The sequence below is a fragment of the Sturnira hondurensis genome, unplaced genomic scaffold, assembly GCF_014824575.4.
Source record: "Sturnira hondurensis isolate 20B ecotype Veracruz unplaced genomic scaffold, ASM1482457v3 Scaffold0003693, whole genome shotgun sequence".
NCBI lineage: Eukaryota > Metazoa > Chordata > Mammalia > Chiroptera > Phyllostomidae > Sturnira > Sturnira hondurensis.
In genome coordinates this window covers 6,054,803-6,075,128 of record NW_028076324.1, presented here as the reverse complement: position 1 = coordinate 6,075,128, position 20,326 = coordinate 6,054,803, and the positions used below count along the sequence as shown (strand labels likewise).

The 20,326-nt window shown below is 51.6% G+C and overlaps 1 protein-coding gene across 2 annotated transcripts in view; it reads right to left on the bottom strand.

The window, feature by feature from the left end:
• Positions 1–20,326, bottom strand: part of SCARA5 (scavenger receptor class A member 5) — a 98,221-nt gene that overhangs the window by 16,361 nt on the left and 61,534 nt on the right. For both annotated transcript variants that reach the window (XM_037042225.1, XM_037042226.1), the window contains exons 5-7: positions 13,983–14,063; positions 11,768–11,866; positions 10,011–10,058 (exon numbers count right to left, since the gene is read on the bottom strand). In XM_037042225.1, coding sequence (XP_036898120.1) covers positions 10,011–10,058; positions 11,768–11,866; positions 13,983–14,063 — 228 coding nt within the window. The remainder of the gene's footprint in view (positions 1–10,010; positions 10,059–11,767; positions 11,867–13,982; positions 14,064–20,326) is intronic.

Below are 20,326 nucleotides of genomic sequence, written 5' to 3'. Positions count from 1 at the left end.
CAGGGCCCGTCCACACCTGGCTCGGAGCCACCCTCAAACCCAGCTACAAGAAAGCCAACTTCTGGGTGCCACCCAGGACAGGTTTCGAGTCAAGGGCAGACGGTGAAAGGAACTCATGTGTACTCAGTGCCCACTACATGTCAGGCGCTGTGCAAAGTGCTTCATACATGCATTTATTTGCTTGCTTATTCTTTGCAACAGCCCCATGAGTTAGTTATTATGGCTCTCACTTAACAGGAAAGAAAATGAGCCCAGAAAAGTCAAGTAATTTGCTGATGGTCTTACAGCTATTATAAGGCAGCACCTGAGAGAAGAGCTAAGTTCCCTCCCTCTCTCCCTTTTTTCCTTCCTTCCTTCCTTCGTAATCCTCATCCAAGGATTTTTTATCATTGATTTGAGAGAGAGAGAGTAAGAGGGAGAGAGAGGGAAAGAGAGAAACATTGATCAGTTGCTTCCTATACACACCCAAACTGGGGATCAAACCCACAATCTATGGATGTGTCCTGACCAGGAATCGAACCCATGACTTTTTGGTGTATGGGACAATGCTCCAACCAACTGAGCCACCCACCAGGGTGCAAAGTCCTTTCCTTTTCAAACCACAGAGATACTATTAGACTGAATACTTAAGACAAATATTTAATAACATCCCTTTCCATACATACACTACCTTTCATGTACCTCCAAACAGCCCTACAGGGGCTGCAGTAACTAGTGTCTTTAAAAGGAAGGAAAAGAGCCTTGGATTAAAGCGGTGGTTCTCATCCCCAGGCTGCATGGAAGAACCTCCCTCGGCGCTTTACCATCTGTCCGCGGTGGGGGTCAGTTTCCAACAGTTCACAGGTGATACAAATGCACTGCCAGGGTTGAGAACACTGTTACAAGGGATGCATCTGGGGTCAAGCCCCAGCTCCGCAGCTGTCAGGCCTCGTGAGGAAGGCCCACAGCCGTCACCTCCTCCGGGAGGGGTTCCCTGACCAGTGTGCACTCTCCACATACGAGAAATGTGGCACTGCCACTTCCCTTTCCAACTCTCTCTGCCCTGGCCAGGGTGAGCTCCGTGAACACTAGGGCCATGGCGCCCCCGTGCTTCCCCATCGCAGCCTCACTTGTGGGCGGAGAGCCTGGCGCATGGCAGTGCTCAACACACGGCACTGGACAGGTGAGGGAGCAAGTGAACAGGTAAATGGGATTCCCAGCCCTTGCGGGCTCTGGGAACAGAACTGATCCCTAAATGCCCTAGAGCCTGCCTGGCTTTGCATCAGGAGGGCCTCATAGCCCAGAGAACTTGGCCTCTAAAGAAAAGGACAGGAGGGAAACCACCCTGAGCCTGCAACACCACAGCTTCGCTCCGTTAGGTTTGTTTATCCTGACTTCCAGGCCCGAGATTGTGGTGAACAGAAATAAACAGATGGGGCTGGGAAAATAAGCTCTGATTTTCTGCAGCTGCAGAATAGAGCCCAGGGCATAATCTGGACCAGCTGCCTGCAAAGGAAGTTGAACTTTTATTCTCTTGTGAAGAAAGAACTCCTCGTGCCCGCAGCCACCCAGGGCCTCAGAGCCCCACCTCCCCGAGGTGGAGAAAGTCAGGCTCCGTCCTTCTGCAGACAGGACATTTCTTCCCCACCCTCCCCCCAACATCCATGGGAAATGTGGTTCATGTTGGGGGCAGGGCGGGAGCCATCCAGCAAGCAAACTGAGGAATTTCTGGTCAGGCTCTGCTGGAGGGCATTGCTTTCGAAATGTGGTCTGGCCTGTGGGTGTGCTTTATAAAATGCTATTTCCTAATGGCAGTTAGGAAACTTAATATGCTCTTAACATGGTGCTTTGTGCCTCCTCAAAGCACTTTTGTTAGATGGTCTCATTTGATTTTTGGTCCCCCTCCAGAGTGGGTGGTATCCCACCCACTTAACAGGTGAGGCAGCTGAGACTCAGAGAAGGAAAGTGACTTTCTTTTCATTGTTTGTGTGTTTATCCTCACCCGCACATGCTTACTGATTTTAGAGACTGGGAGGGAGGGAAAAAGAGAGGGAGAGAAACATCGACTGGTTGCCTTTCATAGGTGCTGCGACCGGGAACTGAACCCATGACTGGGAAACGAATCTGGGGCCTTTAGGTTTACAGGATGATGCCCAACCAATTGAGAGGCACAGGCCAGCATGGAAAGTGACTTTCTTAAGGTCACGTAATAAAGTGGCCACACCTGAGTCTCCAGACCCACGGCCCAGCGGGACCAAGATTCTGTGTCTTTGGAGGTCACACTGGGTGCTGGGGCATCACTGGTAGAAGGGGCAGCAGAAATATCTCCCAAGTTAACACTCTGCTAGTCATGCTGGATTGGTTTTAACTGTTGACTCGCCTGTTGGTCTTCCCCATTCTCATGCATGACCTTTAGATAAGAGACGTTTGCCTCGCCCAATTTTGTTTCTCCGATGCCTGCTCATGGTTGCCTGGCCCCTAGTAGGTGTGCAGGGAAAACTGTCTGATCAAACAGGAAACGAGGCACTTTGCCTGCCCAGCCCTGAGCAGGAGCTCTCCCCATCACATCGAGAGGACGTCTCCAGGGCCCAGAAGTTCTGCCCGGAGCTGATTTGTAGGAAGTTCCTGAGTGGCCTGGTGCAGAGGTTAGTCCTTTGTCTTGCTTTTGCTCCCAGGGCCTCTCAAAGGGCAATGAGAGTAGCCAGGCCTTTAGAACTAGAAAGGAATGCTGTGGAGCCAGGAGAAAGTCAATGATGCTGAGCTCTCATTTCACGTATAGCTGTGAGGAGGTGGGGTGCTCATCCGCACCTCCTCACAGCTAAAGGCTTCACGGACCCACTGCCTCGACCTCTGAACCCCATGTCGAGAACTAGGGGCTTTGCCTAAGAAGGCTCTTCCATGCCCTCTGCCCTCACTCACATGCTGTCCCCACCCTGCCCTGTGTCTTCTCTCAGTTTTGCTCTCCTTCAAGTTCAAAGCCTGAGGCACCACTGGCCGGAATGCTTCCCTCTCCCCATAGTTTGAATCCTTGGAAACAGAACCTGCCTTTAGCACCATGTGGACCACTTTCTTGCTCTATGACATTTGGCAAGTAAGTCAACCTCTCATAATAGTTTTCTCATCTGGGATAACCACTCAGACCTTAGGGTTACTCTGAAACATACACGAGCTCAGTGACTGGGGTGGTCGGTTCTCAAGAACCAGTGTTGAACTCAATGTAAGCCCCAAGGATCGTGCTGCGGAACAGAGGCCTGTGGTGAGGGACTCACCCCGCTTTCGAGTCAGTGAGGAAACCAGCCGTGACCCCCTCCTATTGCAGAGCCCACAAGACCTCCGGGGTGTCCACAGGCTTGGCCTCTGTCTTTCATCTTTTGCTCCATAAGAATTCTACAGAGGCTCTTTGGAAGAGAGGCTGAAATCCAGTGCCAGGGGAGGTAAAACCATCTAGATAACTGGTTCCAAGTACAGTCCAAGGGCGTTTCCCACTGTCGAAGTGGGGCTGCACAGTTCATGCTGCTAAAGCTGATTCAATTACATTGGAAGTCGCTGCAAGGCACCTCGGGGATTTAAGCTCCGTGCCTGCAGCACGCCTTCCCCCACCCCAAAGGGGAGAGGGTGCAGGGTCAAGGGAACTGAGAACAATTCCCCAGTTTGCTTGAATTGCTTTCTACATAAACTGTTTAACCATCCCTGGTTTTATAGTACATCTCAACTTAAAACTTTGTAAAAACCCACATCAAAGACCCAAACTTTAACTTGTCAGTGGTGCCAAGGCATTGCTTTTGGAGAAAGTTCCTCCATCACCTTCAGTCTGAAAGTTTGTGCTTCTAAAGGAGTTCTCTGGCAGGGCAAAGCCCAGAGACCACCACGCTGTCACCCAGGGAGTCGGCAGGGGCAGTCTTAGTGGGAACTGCCCCTCCCTCCCTTCTGGAAGGATGGGCACCGCAGTGTCAGCTATACATGGGTTAGGAGGGACATGGAGACATAGCCTGCAACAGGCCCCTTCCTCACTCACTGTAGAAAGGGAGTCAAGCTGGTTACCTCTGCGCACACACGTGAGATACCCCACTAGACTAACAGTCAAAAGAGCAAAACTTCTCAGGTTGCACTTGCATACTTGGCTGCTGATTCTTAACATAACCTCCAAACCCTGGCGTGCTTAGTTCCCTCCAGTTAGCCCTCCGTTTCTGCTCTCAGTTGGCCCCTGCTTTCACTTCACATATACTTAGAGAAGCACTAGCTGTCCTGTTAATGACCACTTAGCCCCTCTCAGCACCACGGTTAGAGCCACGATCCCCCAAGGGGGCTGGGTTCCTCCTGCCTGAGCGGTTTCTCCTCGCTGGGGCCGCACTGCGGCTCTTCTCACCTGCCTTTCGTAAGGCACAAGGCACAGGGCTCACTAGCTCAGCTGTTCCTAGAAATGGAACGCTCTTTCCTCTATTCAGTTCAACACTTTTTCTCAGGCACCCCCACCACACACCCACATTTTATCACCTGGCTTCTTAAAGGAGCCAGGCCCTCTGTTTGTCCAGCCCCTCTCGAATCTATTTGAAGCCGTCAGACCAAGGGCAGCATGGATGAATCCAAACGGAACTGTGTTCTGCACACAGCCGTGTAAAAGCTCTCCTGGAAGGGGTCACTAGGAAGCTTTCGGGCAGAGGCTCAGGATTTGTTTTTGGAAGGCTTAAGACAGGCTTTTGGCAAACCAGAGCATCTGAAAGGCCAGATCACATTCTCTGCGCAAAACCCGGGAAGAGGAAATTGCAGCTGGCGGGGGTGGGGGGTGAGGGGTGGGGCTGGGGTGGGGGTGGCGTGGAGTGGGGCTGAGGGACCCGCCTCCAGGATGGGTCAGAAGGGGCCTCGGATTCCTAATTGCCACCCAGGGCCTGTGCTGCTCCCCAGAGCTCACATGCCGTCTTTTCAGGAGCTGTGTTTCTGACAAGCAGGGCTTTCTAAAGGCGGAGCGACTCAGACAAGAGAAGGAGCAGGAGCCACAGAGAAACATGAACTTGGGACATGGACCTTTCCAAGGGGAGGAAGGGTCTGCCCACCCTGTGCCTGGCACTGGTCACAGCACCGGTTCTCTCCCTGGTCAGTTGCTGCCATGCTGCTCCCTGCTTACAGCCCATACTGGCTGCCAGTGCCCGGAGGTCAAGGCCGAACTCCTGACCATGGATCCCCGCATACCTCTCTGGCCTTACTGTATTTTTCTTACACCCCAAACCTTCGCCATGAAAACTATTTGGATCTATCAGGCAACACTCTGCCAGTTCATGGATGGTTCTCTTTACCCGAAACATTTCACTCCGGCGACCCCGGGCAGGGTCCTGACCCTTTCCTCAGCCTCCCCGCCTCTCTCACGCGCACCTAATCATGCCTCCTGAACATCACCATGAGAATTAAGTGACGTAATGTGCACAGGTGCTATCCTCCCCATACTGACAGGTGCGAGTGTGTTGGCAGTATTACGTGAATGGTTCCTTTTTTAGGAGTTTGCTTTCAGATCATGTTGTTGTTGGGGTTTTTGAGGTGTGTGAGGAAAAGAGGATGTCGATGCGCTAAGTGAATAAAGAAATGTCACTGTGTATCAAAGGTCCAGTAGCTCTGTCTCTCCTTGCCTGAAAAAAAGGCTAATTTCCAGGGCTACCTTATCCCAAACAGATTGCCTTACAGCCAGCTGTAGGGGCAGGGAGGGGGGAAGGAGAATCCACGGACTGCAAAGGACTGTCTTTATTTGCCTTCTTCTAAACCAGAAATAGACTGTTCACCATCAGTAGAGGAGTGGGTAAAGCACCTACGGGACATTTACACAATGGAATGCTACTTGGCTGCGAAAAAGAAGAACATTTTAGCCTTTGTGACAGCATGGATGGACGTAGAGATCATTATGCTGAGTGAAATAAGCCAGTTAGAGAAAGACAAATGCCATATGGTTTCACTCATACATGGAATCTAATGAACAAGCTGAACTAACAGGCAAAACAGAGACAGACTCACAGATAGAGAGCAGGCTGATAGCTCTGGGGGTGGGGGGCGTCAAGCAGAAAAGAAAAAGGGTTCATAGACACGGACAACAGTGTGGTGACTGCGGGCTGGGGGAGGAGGGTAAAAGGGGATAAATGGTCATGGAAAAAAGACAGTAAATATACATTAAAAACAAAAGCAGAGATAGAAACATCTCAGCCACCAGGGGGAAAAAAAACTGTCTAGAAGCCACCTTCCTAACCCTTTGTTTTGAGCTTATACTGCACACTGGAGTGCCCACTGTGCCCCCCTCCCCCCTGCCCAGAAAAGAAACTTACATCCCTAACTATTAAAAACACACACAGGATGCCGGACGGTCTTCAGGTTTTCTGAGATGGCACTGATAACTGTCAACATGCGCTGGCTCAGAATTAACCCTCGGGTTGTTCTGCATGTATTTTCCATGTGAAACCAAATTGAGGAAAAAATTTTAAACAATCTGAACTTACATCCTGCTTTAAATTCATGCTGTGGGGCTGAAACAAAACTGGATCCTTTACCCACCCCCTAAGTGCAAAAACACTGTTTATTTTTCTTGCAAATGGACCATATACAAGGGTAAAGCAAATGTCTTTCTGTCTTGAGATGTATATATGTAACTTTTTTTTTCTCCTGGCCAAACTCCCCATCCAAAGAGAAACATCTAACAGAATGACTAACATCACCCTTGCCTGGAAAAAAACCCCAAAAACCAAAACACCCCCCACAAAATGAAAAACCCCTCTCCCTCCCATCAAGCAGAAACCAGGAGATCTGGATTCCAGACGCAGCTGGGCCCCGCCCTGACCTGAGGATGTGGCAGGTCTCTCCAGCTCTCTGCTCTCGCTCCCTGTCACTAGTGACCTCTAAACTGGGGTGGACTTGGACGTGGGAGAGGAGTTGATCCGAAACCCCACCCAACTCTGAAATCCTAAGACTAGATCAAAATAGGAGTAAACAATTGCGAGATCTTGTATAAATATATTGTAACGTTGACTTACAACATGGGTACAGGGTAGTGTTCTCTATAATCCCCTCTTCAGAGGGAACCCCCAATTTCCAGTTTCAAGTGGTCAATCTTATTTTTTCTCATCTATTTCTTTCATGCAGTAACATCCCCACCTGCTGGAACTTGAGGTTTGTGCTGTGGAAGTGAGGTGTCGGTCAAGGTTCCACAGCCTCAGTGCAAGCCTCCGCTTTGTTCCTCTCTGCAGGGAGGGTAGACCTCAGAGGCTGAGAGCTCCTTCTTCCCACCCCTGAAATCCCATGGCGGGGCTGCCCTGGGCCCAGGGATGACTAACAGCCCCCAGAAGTGGGTACTCCGTGTGGGTCAGAATTTCTGCACTTTTCTGAAAGATGATCCTTGGCTTCCTCCTCAGAGTTTCAGTGCCAGGGATCGAGTTAATGCCTCTGGGATCGGAGTCCTTGGAAACCTTACAGGAGTCTCATCCCATTATGGGTTTTATGTGGTCAAAGGCAGGCCCGGAGCAGGGGGAGCAGGCCGTGGGAAGGCATGGATCTCAGCTCTGAATTGCTTCGGTGGCCCCCTTCAGCCTAAGGCCCTAAATCCTTATGTCCAGGTGAGGGAATCTCTGGGGGTTTTAAGGAGCCCAGCTCTACTCTTCAAGACCAGGGACCTAGGCTGTCATTCCAGAATCAGAGAAGTCAGAGGCTTAGGTTTCAGGTTCTGCCCCTGCCCTTGCTTTGGGGGAGCGAGCTCCCCACCTGGGGCCTCTGAGAACGGGGAGATGGCTGAATGGCCTTTGGTTTTGCTGTTCACGATTCCTGTATGTCTCCTGCCTTCCTCCGCCTGCTGTGGAAAGGCCCACTGATGGAGCCATCTCTGCTGAGCCACCTCGCTTCCCCAGCCTATCACATTTTGGGATCTCATTGGGGGCAGGAAGGAGAGGCTTAGAGCTTTGTGCAAGGGCTGTGGTCGGACCTCTGGGCTCCTCAGGGCAGGAAAGGACGCCAGCAGTCCCTGAGGACGGGCTGCCAGAGCTTACGTCAGCCTCTCCTGGTGTTGTCAATAGGCTCCAGGGCCAAGTGGATTAGACGCTCTTTTCCCAAACTCCCCACCCAGGCTCAGGGGTGGGTGGGGCCCTCTACCACTGTGGCTCAGCCCCCACATCCCATACTGCACCCCCAGCCTCAGAACCCCGACCCAAGTGCAGAGACCGGCCGGCAGGGCCCACAGAGGTGAGTTAAATGGTGATAAAAGCATCCTTGGAATCAGTGGGGACAGATGACTGCCACCTCTCCCCAGGCTCAGCTAGTGCAGACCTCCTCTCTCCCCTCAAACCCACTGAAGAACAGCTGCCAAACAGTTCCTGACAAGCATCCCTCTCGTATGTGGGCAGCATCTCTGATCTCCCTTTAAAGGTCATCTTTCCACAGTCCCTCCCTTCCTGCACCCCATCAGGAGTTGTTTATTTCGCACAGCTAAATGCCACACTCCTTCTCGGCACAGTCAACAAAGAGAGCCGGGGAAGGCAGCCGCCCAAAGACAAAGTACAGTGCCCAGCCCAATTCATAAATGCGACTCAGATATGTCACAGATGTCCTAGATCATATCCAGACCCCTTTCCTTTGCCATCAAAACTTTCCTTTTGGCTCCTGCAGGGTCCAGCAGATCTCATCTAGCCTGGACACTCCTAATTCAGCCTTTGGCTGCCCTTGAAAGTGACTCTAGATAATGCTAGACAGACCGCGAAGCACATATATTGCTTTGTGGATTTTTGCATCTAAGATGAGGCGGGTGTGTGGAGTCTAGAGTAAATGTAGACCTACCCTGTCTTACAGGTATGTCCATCACTTCAGTGGCAAAGTGCTGTCACAAGCGTTTTTCCTGTTTGATCCTTATCACTGCCCTGGGAAAGGGAAGGGCTGAGGAAGCAGGAGGCGGACTGAAGTTTCAGGACACCTTGGGAGAGGGCGCTATTAAGGAGCGAGGTTTTCTTCTGGTTACACGTGACTGGGATGAAGGTGTCATCCCAGCCCTTGGGGAAATCCTCCATCTGGGTCCAAAGTGTGAATCTGCAGAGCTCTCTGTCCCTGAGTGTCTCACCTGGGGACAGGTGGCCTTCCCCAGCCCTGTCTGCTTAGAGAGCCAAGGCAGGGCTACAGACACCCTGGAAGGGGCCATCCGCTTCTGCCTCGCACAGGGTGGCAGCATTTCAGAACCCAACAGATATGAGATGTTGGTGTTTTTTAGCAACTTGGGGAGGAGACACTATTCATTGAGACTTGGCTAGGGGACTCATTCTCCTCTGGCAGTCTCTCCAAGGTTCTACATGTAGCCCTTTGGGGGTGGGGTGGGAATAAACTCTAGAAGAGAGTGTCAACTAGATCCACTGGCTTGCTTTGTGGACATTTTAGGGAGGACCCTTGTCAGAAAGATGCCCTTTCCTAGACCTGGTGGTCTGCCGATCCTGAGCTCCCTCGCATCTCTGCTCAGTTAGTAGCAAAGGAAGAAAACAAAAGAGATTCTGCTTTGCCTCCTCGCCTTTCCTCATGTAAATACTCAGGAAAGTCATGCGTTTTTAAGGAGGCGATTCACGTCTGAATCGATGTATTATTATTATTCTATTATTACATAGAATAATAATAATAACGACCCTTCCTGAGTCCTAACCACATGTCCCGGCACTGGAATGAGGACTTCTGTGGATTAACTCCTTGAATGCTCACCGTGATCCTGCGAGGTTAGGGCTCTTTCATCCTCATTCTGTGGATGAGAAAAACTGAGGCACAGAGATTACCCAGCGAGCAGTGAGGAGCCCAGGCCGTCTGCCTCCAGATCCTTCTACACACCTCTGGGCTTGCACCACACCCGGAAGTCTGACCTGTGCCCCTGGAGTGTACCCCCCTCACTGCAACCCTGAAGCAGGAGGGGGCTCCTTTGACATCGAAGCCTCGGCCCATGGATCCAGCCTGTGGACCCCCAAACTTGTGGGACTTTCTGGGTGACGGCTACTCTTGTGCTGTCACCCACAGTGACCCCAGTGACCCCAACAAAATGTCCTTACTCATATCCTCTCCTCTGTCTCCTTTCTCTCCTTTTGGGCCTCGGTCACCTGCAACAGAGGAGAAAAACTGGCATTAGGAATGGAAATGAACCTAGTGGTAAAGCATCACCTGCAGAGACTTATTAACCCAAGACCAGGGAGGCCCGCCGCTGGAGCCGGCAGCACTGCAGGGCGCAACATTCAGCAAAGGCTGCCCGTTCTGGCTGGCCCACCCTGGGGAGGAGGAGGCACCCGGCTGAGAAGTTTCATTTCCTCTTTATTAAAGCCTGCAGGAGTACATGGTATCCAGCAGAAGGAAGACAAAGCAAAGATATTCCTATTAAGTAGTCAAGGTTTTGGAAGTGCACATCCAAGTTCGCGCTAATGAGCATAGGAACAGGACAGGAGGGACAGTCTTCAGTTACACAGAGAGAGAGCCCAGGTTCTGGGTCAGGCGATGGACCGACCAGTGGGGGAGGCTATAAAACATGAGGGAGAGTCCCCAGGGAATTGTAGAACTTCCTTCCCAAAATGTGGTCAAAAGAACAGAGCTATTTTCCCAGCTAGCATCTCACTCTATAAAGAAGTAGGGGGTCCTGGCACCACTGAATCAGGCATTACAATGACCAGGCAATTCTATTATTCTATTCCAAGTACCTTCAGAAGGCTATCTACAGACAAAAGCCCATGGCATGCTGTCTGGTGAGAAAAAGCAAACCAGCAAGTTCTAAGGGAGGATACTAAGTGTGATCCAAGTTCTGAAAAAACAATGGCAACCATATATGTAAATACAAATGTGGTTAGGAAAAGGTCTGGCAGAATGTGCTCCAAACTGTTTATAGTAGTCACTCTAACGAATAAGAGCTTAAGGGACCAAAGGGCAGGGGACTGACTTTTGACTTTATACTCTCTACACTTCTGTACTGCTAATTTTTTTCAACAAGCATGCTTGCTTTTGCACTCTATTTCAAAGTCAATTTTTAAAAATGTGGATCATAAAAGGGAGGAAAGCCTCAGCCTGTTTAACCACCAGCCAGAAAGTAGAATAAAAGTTCCTAGTGATGCAAGATTAAGGGACCACTCGAGACATGAGGTGGGAATGATTAATAGCACATTTTCCTTAGATTTCATCTTCGGAAGTGAAGAGGCTGAGCCTGGGCAAAAAGCATCATATTTCATCATCTTCTTCTGCAAGGACGATAGGAGGTCTGGACACTCTTACAATGAATGCGGAAAGTGGGCTCCTCTAAAAATGAACCAGGTGACTATTGGTAGGGAAAGAAAAAATGAGAAGAAACACTATTGGTTATGTAAAGCTGAGAACTGGTGAAAGTTTGGCATAGTTGGGGAATACAAAGACTGTGACAGACTGTGAGGAATGCGGCAGTACCAGAGAGCAGGTGGCAGGCCGGGTCTGCAGACGCTGTCCCTCCTGCGGCCCCACCTCCTGGCTTGGCTTCCCCTGGGCTGCCACCACTAGTAATCCCGGTTCTCCCATGCATTTCATCAGTACTTCAGAGTTTACAAAGCGTGTCTAGACACATATTCGATACATCTGATTTAATCCTCATGACAGCTCTGTGAGATACGGCTTCATGAGGATTTCTAGTTTGGGGATGAAGGAACTAAGGTTGAATGATGAGATTAAGTGACTTGCTCGATGTCACTCAGCTGGGCAGTGGCAGAGCCAGAATTCAGAGCCGGTCCACCCACTCCAATGCCCGGGCTGGTGCCCAGGGGCTGGCGGAGAGCCAGGATGCTCTGAGATCCATTATTACCTTTGAACCCGCGCATGCCCATCGCTCCTGTGGCTCCTGGCCTCCCATCATCACCCTTGAGGCCAGGTCGTCCTGGGATTCCTTTCTCCCCTGGTTGACCTGGGGAGACAAGAGACAAGTTGGGGCCCCTGGAGGTCATTGTCTGGCCCAGCTGTTGACTTCAACCGTTAATCCTCCCGTTGCTTTGGTCAGTTTGTCCCAAAGGTCAGTGCAAACCTGCCTCATCAATACCTTTTATCCAGTTGGGCTGGACACTGCCCCCCACCCCCGCCCAGAAAAATACAGTTCTACTGTGAGTGATGGTGGTGGTGGCCCCATTGGGGAGATGTCCCTTTTCCTCTAGCTGAGCTGGAGATTTAGATTTGGCAAGATTTTTTTGTTTGTTTTTAATGTGCCAGGCACTGTTCTGGATGCTTTGTATAAAGAATCTTATTCAAGCCTCACTTTACCGGTGTTATACCGGTGAGGAAACGGAGCCCCAGAGAGACTGAGTAACCAGCCCACAGGCACATGGCAGAGTGCTGGGGGCAGGCTCCGAGCCCTGGCCTTTCTGAACTCAAAGCTCATCGTTGGTTGGCTTCATTTCACTCTGATGAAGAGGGTGTACTGGTACGTAGGGTGGGAAGAAGATAAAACAGCTCCCCAAAGGTCCCTGCCTTGTGGCCAGTAGGGGAGTACAGAGGTGGGGGTCGGAGGCTGAGAGGAGGGCCTGCTACCAGATCAGGCCCTGGGGCTCCTGACCAGGAGGCCCCACAGGCCCCCATGCATGTCAACAGCAAGAGCCAGAATCAACAAACACTGTCACCCAGTGGCAGCCCTGGGTCCTCAGGGGCCTGACTGAAGTCCACAGTTATCTCTGTAAAGCAGAGTGACCTTAATTAACTGATTAATTCTTTGCTGCTTTGAATGTTAATTGGTTTTCTTTGGGCTTTTTCTCTGCTGTGAAGAAAACTGTCTCTCACTTATTATTCCTTCAGAGTTAGTGTCAAATGGCTGGGAGAGGACAGGTGGCCCCAAGAGGGGGGCAGGACCTCAGTGAAAGGCTTTTTGTGTTCTCCATCCTAACGCAACATTCCTAAAGTCCAATGGCCCTGACACTGCAGAACTGTGAATCCTGGGCAGGATGTGCCCAGGGCTCCCCATCCTACAATTTCCCAAAGCAGGAAAAGGGGTTCCACAGTACTGGGAGTCCCTGGGCATCCCCAGCTTAGGGAGCTTCCCTGAGGTGGGGCAGGGCCACGGGCTCTCCCTCCACCAGCCTCTGCCTCTGCTCCTGGCAACCTCCTTAGAGATTTAGAAAGAAGATGGTTTGGAGGTATGATTCCTGATATAAATAAGAAGACACATCTCCCCTGATAAACTTCTCCTTTTCTTACATTATTCAGAAGCCTTTTTACACACTCTCCTAGAAAAACGTTGCTCCCGGCAGAGGCTCAGGCATGGACAGACTGAGGTGCAAAGTTTGATAAAGTAATGGAGCAGGTCTTCCGAGCCCACGAGACTAAGAAGAACACACAGCATGGCCTTGAATGATGTCATCTCACCCGACGTCGTCCTGTTGTAACATTGATGAGGTGTTGTAGGAACTTCATTTGTTTATATCGATTAGCCTATGGTCAGTTGGTTTTGTTATATGTTGTTTCACTTAAAATCACAGAACCCATCAATGACGTTGCGTGTGGACATACTATGTCTTTTCAGAAGGCCAGAGGGTACCCTCCCTACCAGCCACCGGATCTTCAGGGCTGTCGCCAGTGTGTAGCGGGACAGAGAGGCAGGAGAGGGGCAGGTGTTTATTGACCTGCACAGGTTTGGCAAGAGGTGGGGGTGTCGGGGGCCTGGCGATTCACTGAGGGGGGCACGGCATAAACAGAGGGTCGTCTGGATCGCAGAACACCCACAATTCTTTCCGAAGGCCCTGCCACATGGACCCTGACTCCTGGGGCGGAAGGTGGCTCCAGGGAGCTGCGAGTCTCCCAGGTACCCTTGTCCTCCGAATCCTGGTACTTGCTATGGAAAAGTATTTGCTCCATCCTGCTGCTACACCAGTATGACATCAGTCTCTTCCCAGAGCAGGGCATTGGAGGCTGAGTTGATGGGGCACTGGCCCAGGGAGCCCCATGACCAATACCAACGGGGAAGCACAGGGCTGGGAATGGATTGGGAGCCCCTCCCCTCCCCGTCGGCCCAGGTCCTCACCAGGCCTCCCCATTACCTCGAATGCCAGGTAATCCAGGAAGTCCAGGCTCGCCTTCCTTCCCTTCATCGCCCTGATCTCCTTTGGGGCCCGGTGGTCCTGAAAGGGTTACAAACAGCACCAAGGTTAGAGGGTGGCTTTCTGGAAGAGGCCACCTGCAGAGGAAACAAAACTCCCTCCTAAAGAGAGGGAGGGTCAGCATGGTGCTTTAGAAGTGCCCAGGGTACCATCTTGCCCAGTCTTGTGGGTGTGGGTGGGGAAACCAGGGAAAGTTTCCTGAAAGAAGTAATACCCAAAGTGAAACTTCAAGGTGGAACAGAAAGTGACTAAGTAAAGGGAGGAAAGGCAGTGCGTGGTAAACTGAATGCCTGTGGTTGCTGAAGGTGTAAGTTGAAGCCCTGGCCCTCGGTGTGCCAGTGTTAGGAGATGGCGCCTTTGGGGAGGGATCAGGGTTAGATGACGTCATTTGGGTAGAGCCCTCACGATGGGATTAGTGCCCTTGAAAGAAGAGACACCAGATAGTTCTCTTGGCTCCCTCCTTCCCTCTTGCAGGTGAACACGCTTCCTTGGGCATGTGGCAAGAAGGTGTCCCTCTGCAAGCCAGGAAGAGGGCTCTCATCAGAACCATCCCTGCCAACACCCTGATCTCGGATGTCTAGCCTACAGAACTGTGAGAAAGTAGATGTCTGCTGTTCAAGTCTGTGGTACACTGTTAGAGCTGCCAGAACAGACCAAGTCAGAGTGCAAGGCGTTCCAAGAAGAGGGAACGGTTCCTATGAGAGTTTAAATAAACTCGAGTCACGATGGGATTAGAAGCTAGGAGAGGAGGACACATGATGGGATAAGAAGGTGAGAAAGCAGAGGGCCCTGGGGGCCTGGCGGCACCCAGGCACTTGACCCTGGTGGCACCAGACCCAACCAGAGGAGCCTGAGAGAGGTGTGACCAGATTTGTGCACAAGGTGTTGGAAAATGGTTTGGAACAGGAGGGGGAACAGAGGAGGGGAGGACGAGGAGGAGGCTGTACCCCAGGGTGAAGGGGTGGAGCCCTGAATCAGGGGAGTAGCGGTCGGGAGGGCTGTGAGCGGCTGGTTGAAGGAGAGGAGACAGGCCTTGGCTAAACGTAGGTGAAGGCAGGGGAGGCGGCCAGGATCATGTTCAGATTGCTGGCGGAAACACCTGGACGGAAGAAGGGGTTTCTGATTGTTCCTGAGCAGGGCTTCCTTCCAGGGCAACACTCCAGCGTAGCAGGAATTCTAGCGTGTGTGACTGGATTCAGTTCCCACCAGAAAGCTGGGTGTTGAAGTTACTTGTCTGTGGCCACACAGCCAGCTGGTGAGTGAAGGAGCCACGGTTTTAATTCGGGGCTGTCTGGCGCCCATCCACTCGGCCTCACTCACTGTGCCAGACGTCTCGCCATTCCCAGACCATGGCTGAGCCTTCCCACCATGGCAGCCTGCTGTTCCCAGGCTGGCAGGCCCGGGAGCCCTCCCTGTCCCTCTGCTGTCAGAATGAGCCCTCTCCACACCCCAGGGGTTGCTCCTTGTCACCTTCTTGGCCAAACCTTCTCTGATCCGCCACTCCTGCTGAAAGAAGGCACAGCCTGTGTGAATGCATGGACTCAGTGCCACTCACATTTACCTCACACCGCCTCGTCCTATAGTCACAGGACAACGGATGTGTGTTCTTTTTCCTAGCAAATGGCTGGCTCCCTGAGACAGGACTGCATCCTTGCCATCCCTCTTCCAGCTATGAAGATCCAGGCTCTAAGCTGCCCAGACCTGCTGCTTTGTGAGAAAATCAGAGAACCAGCAGAACGCAAACCATACTGCACTGGGTTGAGGCGTATCCCCTCAAAGTTCACGTCCACCCAGAACCTCAGAATACAACCCGATTTAGAAATAGGGTCTGTGCAGGTGGGATTAGTTCATACAAGGTCATATTGGAGTAGCGCAGGCCCTAACGCCAGTATAAGACTCGTGTCCTTCTCAGAAGAGAAAGCACAGACAGGCGCATGGGGAGAATGCCACGGGATGATGGGGCAGATACTGCAGTGATGTGTCTCCAAAGTAAGGAATGCCAAGGATTCAGGCAACATCAGAAGTTAGGAAGAGGCCAAGAAGGATCCTCAAGGTTTCAGAGGGAGTGTGGCCCTGGGGACCCCTTGATTTCAGACCTCCAGCCCCCAGAACTGTGAGAGAATCAATTTCTGTTGTTTCAAGCTACCAAGTTTGCAGTACTTTGTTAGGGCAGCCCTAGGGAATCAAAACATGTATACTCGCAGCAGAGCAGCGATGTCTTGCACAATAAATATTTGATAAATGAATGAGTGTATGAGGTCAGAGGGTGTTAATACACACAAAACAACCAGAAGGCCGAGATCAAGATGTACTGATAACATTCCAGAAGTTGGCACTATTTTTAGACCCTACCAAAAGTAGACAGCTGTGTAATAATTCAATGGCACATGCACAGAGAAAAAGTAATCAACAAGTTTTAAATGCATAAGTTACACAAATCATTTAAGGTGGACTGGGTTTGGAGGCAACTTCCTCCTTTCTATGGAGAAAAGCAAAGTCAGGCCACATCGCTCCCAGTTTTCAGGTGACAGAGTTGAGACACAGAACCTGTTTAGAACACAGCCAAGATTATATAGCAAAGGAAAGACAAAGTGAAGCATCAGATCAGCTCCCTAACTCCCCTTCCAGCATTCTCTGTCCAGGGAAAGGCTGGAAGAGGGCACCGAGAGAGGTCCCTGGGTCTCTGCACTCCTGAGCGCCACAGGGATGGACTTGCCTCCCTCTGCCCCCAGTGCACCCCTCCATTTTCACTCTCTTCTGCCCCCTCCAGCCCTCCCGGCGTGGAACCCAGAGCTCCAGGAACTGAGCAGGCCAAGGATGCAATGGGCCAGACGCTCCAATTTGTTCTCTCCGCGCTGATATGTGAGTCAATGAATGGCCCTTCTCTAGAGTAATTCTTACAAAGGGAGGTACTGTCCAGCGGAATGACCCGGATGATGGGAACCAGGGTAGCAGAGATCATTTAGAAGGTAGGGGTTGATTATGGATGCAGAGCATCTTGGGTGCCAGGTCTTGGCTCTACCAAATCTAAGTAAAAACTCTTCTCTCAGGGATGTGTAGTGAGGAGTAAGTGGATTATATGACATAATGGATGTAAAGGGGCTTGGTAACCTTTGAGTAGCATGGCCATCTTTACCAAGCCGTACCCACCTTTCATAACACCTCATCAGAATGATTCTAAGATGACAGTGTGTGGGGATTCTAACCTGCACCTGAAATCACCCTGCCAAGCTTGGCTGGGTCATCCAGAGAGAAGTCTTGAAAACGTCCTTCACGTGGACATAGTTTTTAAGACACAAACAGTGGTTCCTGAGGGCCTGTCCTAGAGATTAACTGGGCAGAAGTCAGGGTGGACAGTAAAGATTTTCAGACCTTAGTGGCCTCCTTAGGTGGTACTGGCCCACAGACTCAAAGGAGACTGAAATGTGGCCAGTCCGAGTCTCGTGGGGCCAGGCTGCTTAGTGCTCTGAGGACCAAGCATTTCTTCAGCCATGTCTGCCCCTGGGTAATGCAGTCCTGGGCTCTGACATTTTATCATTTTATCAGGAATCCAGGCTAAACATCTTGAGCTGCTTCGTCTCTCCTCTGTTTGCTCTGTCCCCGCCCCCCCCCCCGGGCTGTCACTCTTTGAGGCTTGTCATCGGGGACACGCCCATGTCACATCTCTACCTCCTTCCTCACTGGCACCAAGCTCATTGGGGTCCTTGTGGCCTTGCTCCTTGTCTCGTTTCTCTCTCCAACCCATCATGCTCATTCTGTTAATTAATCTCATCAGAATCAAGTGAACTCAGTACCCTTGGGGGCCCCTCACAGGACAATGTGCCATGGCCTGTTCTGTGGGAGAACCCTGCAGGTCATCCCCGACTGATCCATTCTTCGACATACTTAATGCTCCTGGACCCAAACTGTCTCCCACCTCAGCAAAAACGTCCTCCTCGGGGTGTTTCTAAACCCTTTCTTTTTGAAGAGTCCTGCCCCTCTCAGCCCTTGAGCTCACCTTCATGCACACCCTTCTGATCTCTTAGGGCCCCAGAGCATAGCCCCACGTCTCAGAGCTGGAAAGGGCCTCGGACACTACTGTGCACAAACTCCCTATAGGGGACACACCTGGGCCTGGTCAGGTCACCCTGTGCCCACTTGCTGGGCATGGGCACTTACCTCAAGAGTGGTCTCCAAAGAGGACAGACCCCCCTGAAGGGCTAGAGCTCCGTCTCTGTGGCCCTGGGCATCACGTAGCCCCTGCCACATGGCGGCAACTCAAAGAACGGCTTCTGGCCAGTCCTAGAAGCCGTTATGGCATCAGTGGCCCCAGTGGTACCCAGATAGGCCTTTGAACTTCTCAACTTTGCACACTGTCACTTTCTCATCTTTTCCACCACTTGAGAGGCCAGAGCATGGAGGTGGGCTCAGATAGAAAGGAGTGGGGTCTATGTCTCTTCAGTCATGAAAGCAGCCCCAGAACCCCCTCCATGGTGCTTCTGGTCTGATATGCCAGCTTCTGCTTCCTGCCCCCCTCCTAGAGGGGCATGGAGAGTAGGACTCGGGTGCCTGGGGTCCCCTCTCAGAGCCTGTCCCAGTCTGGCCTGCTTGCCCACGCTGCCCCCAGGGCCGTTCTGCCCTCGCCTGGCTGCCTGTGAGGCGCTCCAGCTGGAGCATCTCCAGAACAAAACAAAGAATATGTGACCCGGCGTGTGGGAGAAACACCAGGATTCTTCTGGGAACCAGCCCTCGGGGAGGGAAAAGCAATCCGTTCTCCCTTCCCGGATCCTGGGAGTAGCCATGGGTGGGGGGCCTGTGTGTGCCGGAATCTGGACTATAACCTGCCAAGAACAAGTTTTCACGACAGCTGATAGAGTGGGCCTGATGCCAGCACAACAGTGACCAAAATCATGACGTAAACGCCACCTCCAGAACCATACTAAATTGGGGGCAGCCGACGGGGGCGGAGCTCCTCAGTCACTCACCCTACTTTCGCTTCCCTGATGTCACCCGGGCACTGGGTTCTGAGTGCCATTACAGGGACACTTTCGTGAGCTCTCACTTCCCTCATTCCCACATCTCTCCACCACCCTGAGCAGGCAGACGGGGCAGGGACTGTCAGCCCCATTTCACCAATGAGGAAACCTGGACCCAGAAGGGCTGCAGTCCTGGCCTGCAAGGCCAGCTATCCCCTGAGCCTCAAGGGGAAATGGGGTGGTGGGTGGGGCTGGGTGCAACTGCTAATTTTCACAGCATGCTATCCATTTCCTTCCCAGCTGAGTCAGACATGGAAGGGGAAATGACAGAGTGCCTTACAACCCTCCCAGGGAGTCACCAGCCCGTGCTTCCCAGTCCTTAGTGGGGGAGAAGCAGTATCTCCATGCTGCTCTGATCAGACACGCAACACCTCCAACCCATCTCTGGCCGCTGGCGGCCCCCGTCCCAGCATACAAGCCTACGACCCACGGCTCCGCAACATTACACCACCGCCTTTATAAACATTGATTGAACTGGACTCTCTACCAGATGGTGTTCTGGTATTTTTTTTTTCTTCAGAAAAGCAGCCCACAGGTAAATTTGCTTTGCCAACTTGTTTTCATGAATCAAGAGGTGTTATTTTCTACTCCCAGCTGGGCCACTGCCTCGGGATCCGACTTGGGCAAGTCGTTTCCCCTCTCTGAGCCCCGGGGTCCTCAGGGAGAGCAGCGGACTTGGCTGATTTCAGAGACCTATTATCAGGCTCATACTCTGTGATTCTGGAAAATGACCACCTAGCAAACAGAGCCATCTGACCGTGGTGGAAGCTCTGCCTCCAGGCGTCTGCTCTCCCCTTCCCCCTCCAGGAATGCCTCCCCTCTCTGGTTATCGCCCCCTGGCCACCACACCCATTTGCATCCTCTCTCTGATTGTGTAGGTTCTCTGCTGCTCTCAAAGTCACAGGCAGATTTCAACAGACCTGATTAATACTGAAAACCCAAAGCAGAAAGCTGTACTGCTGTGAATGTACACAAAAGACAAACTGGAGACAAGGTTCAGGGAAAACTATAACAAAGGAAGGAAATGAAAACCTTCTGGGGTCAAGCTCAAGAATAACATAAATAAACTCATAGTTGAAAAATATACATCGCTGAGTATTTGTGGATTCCAAGCGAGGAAGGAGAAAATATGTGTATGTGTGCACACGCATGTGCGTACACACAGAGGAACTGGACAGAGGAACTGGACAGAGGAACTGGACAAAGCTAGGGCAAAAAGGCCACTCGGACAGCAGTCTAGAAATGCAGGGAAGCTTGTGGGATAAACCA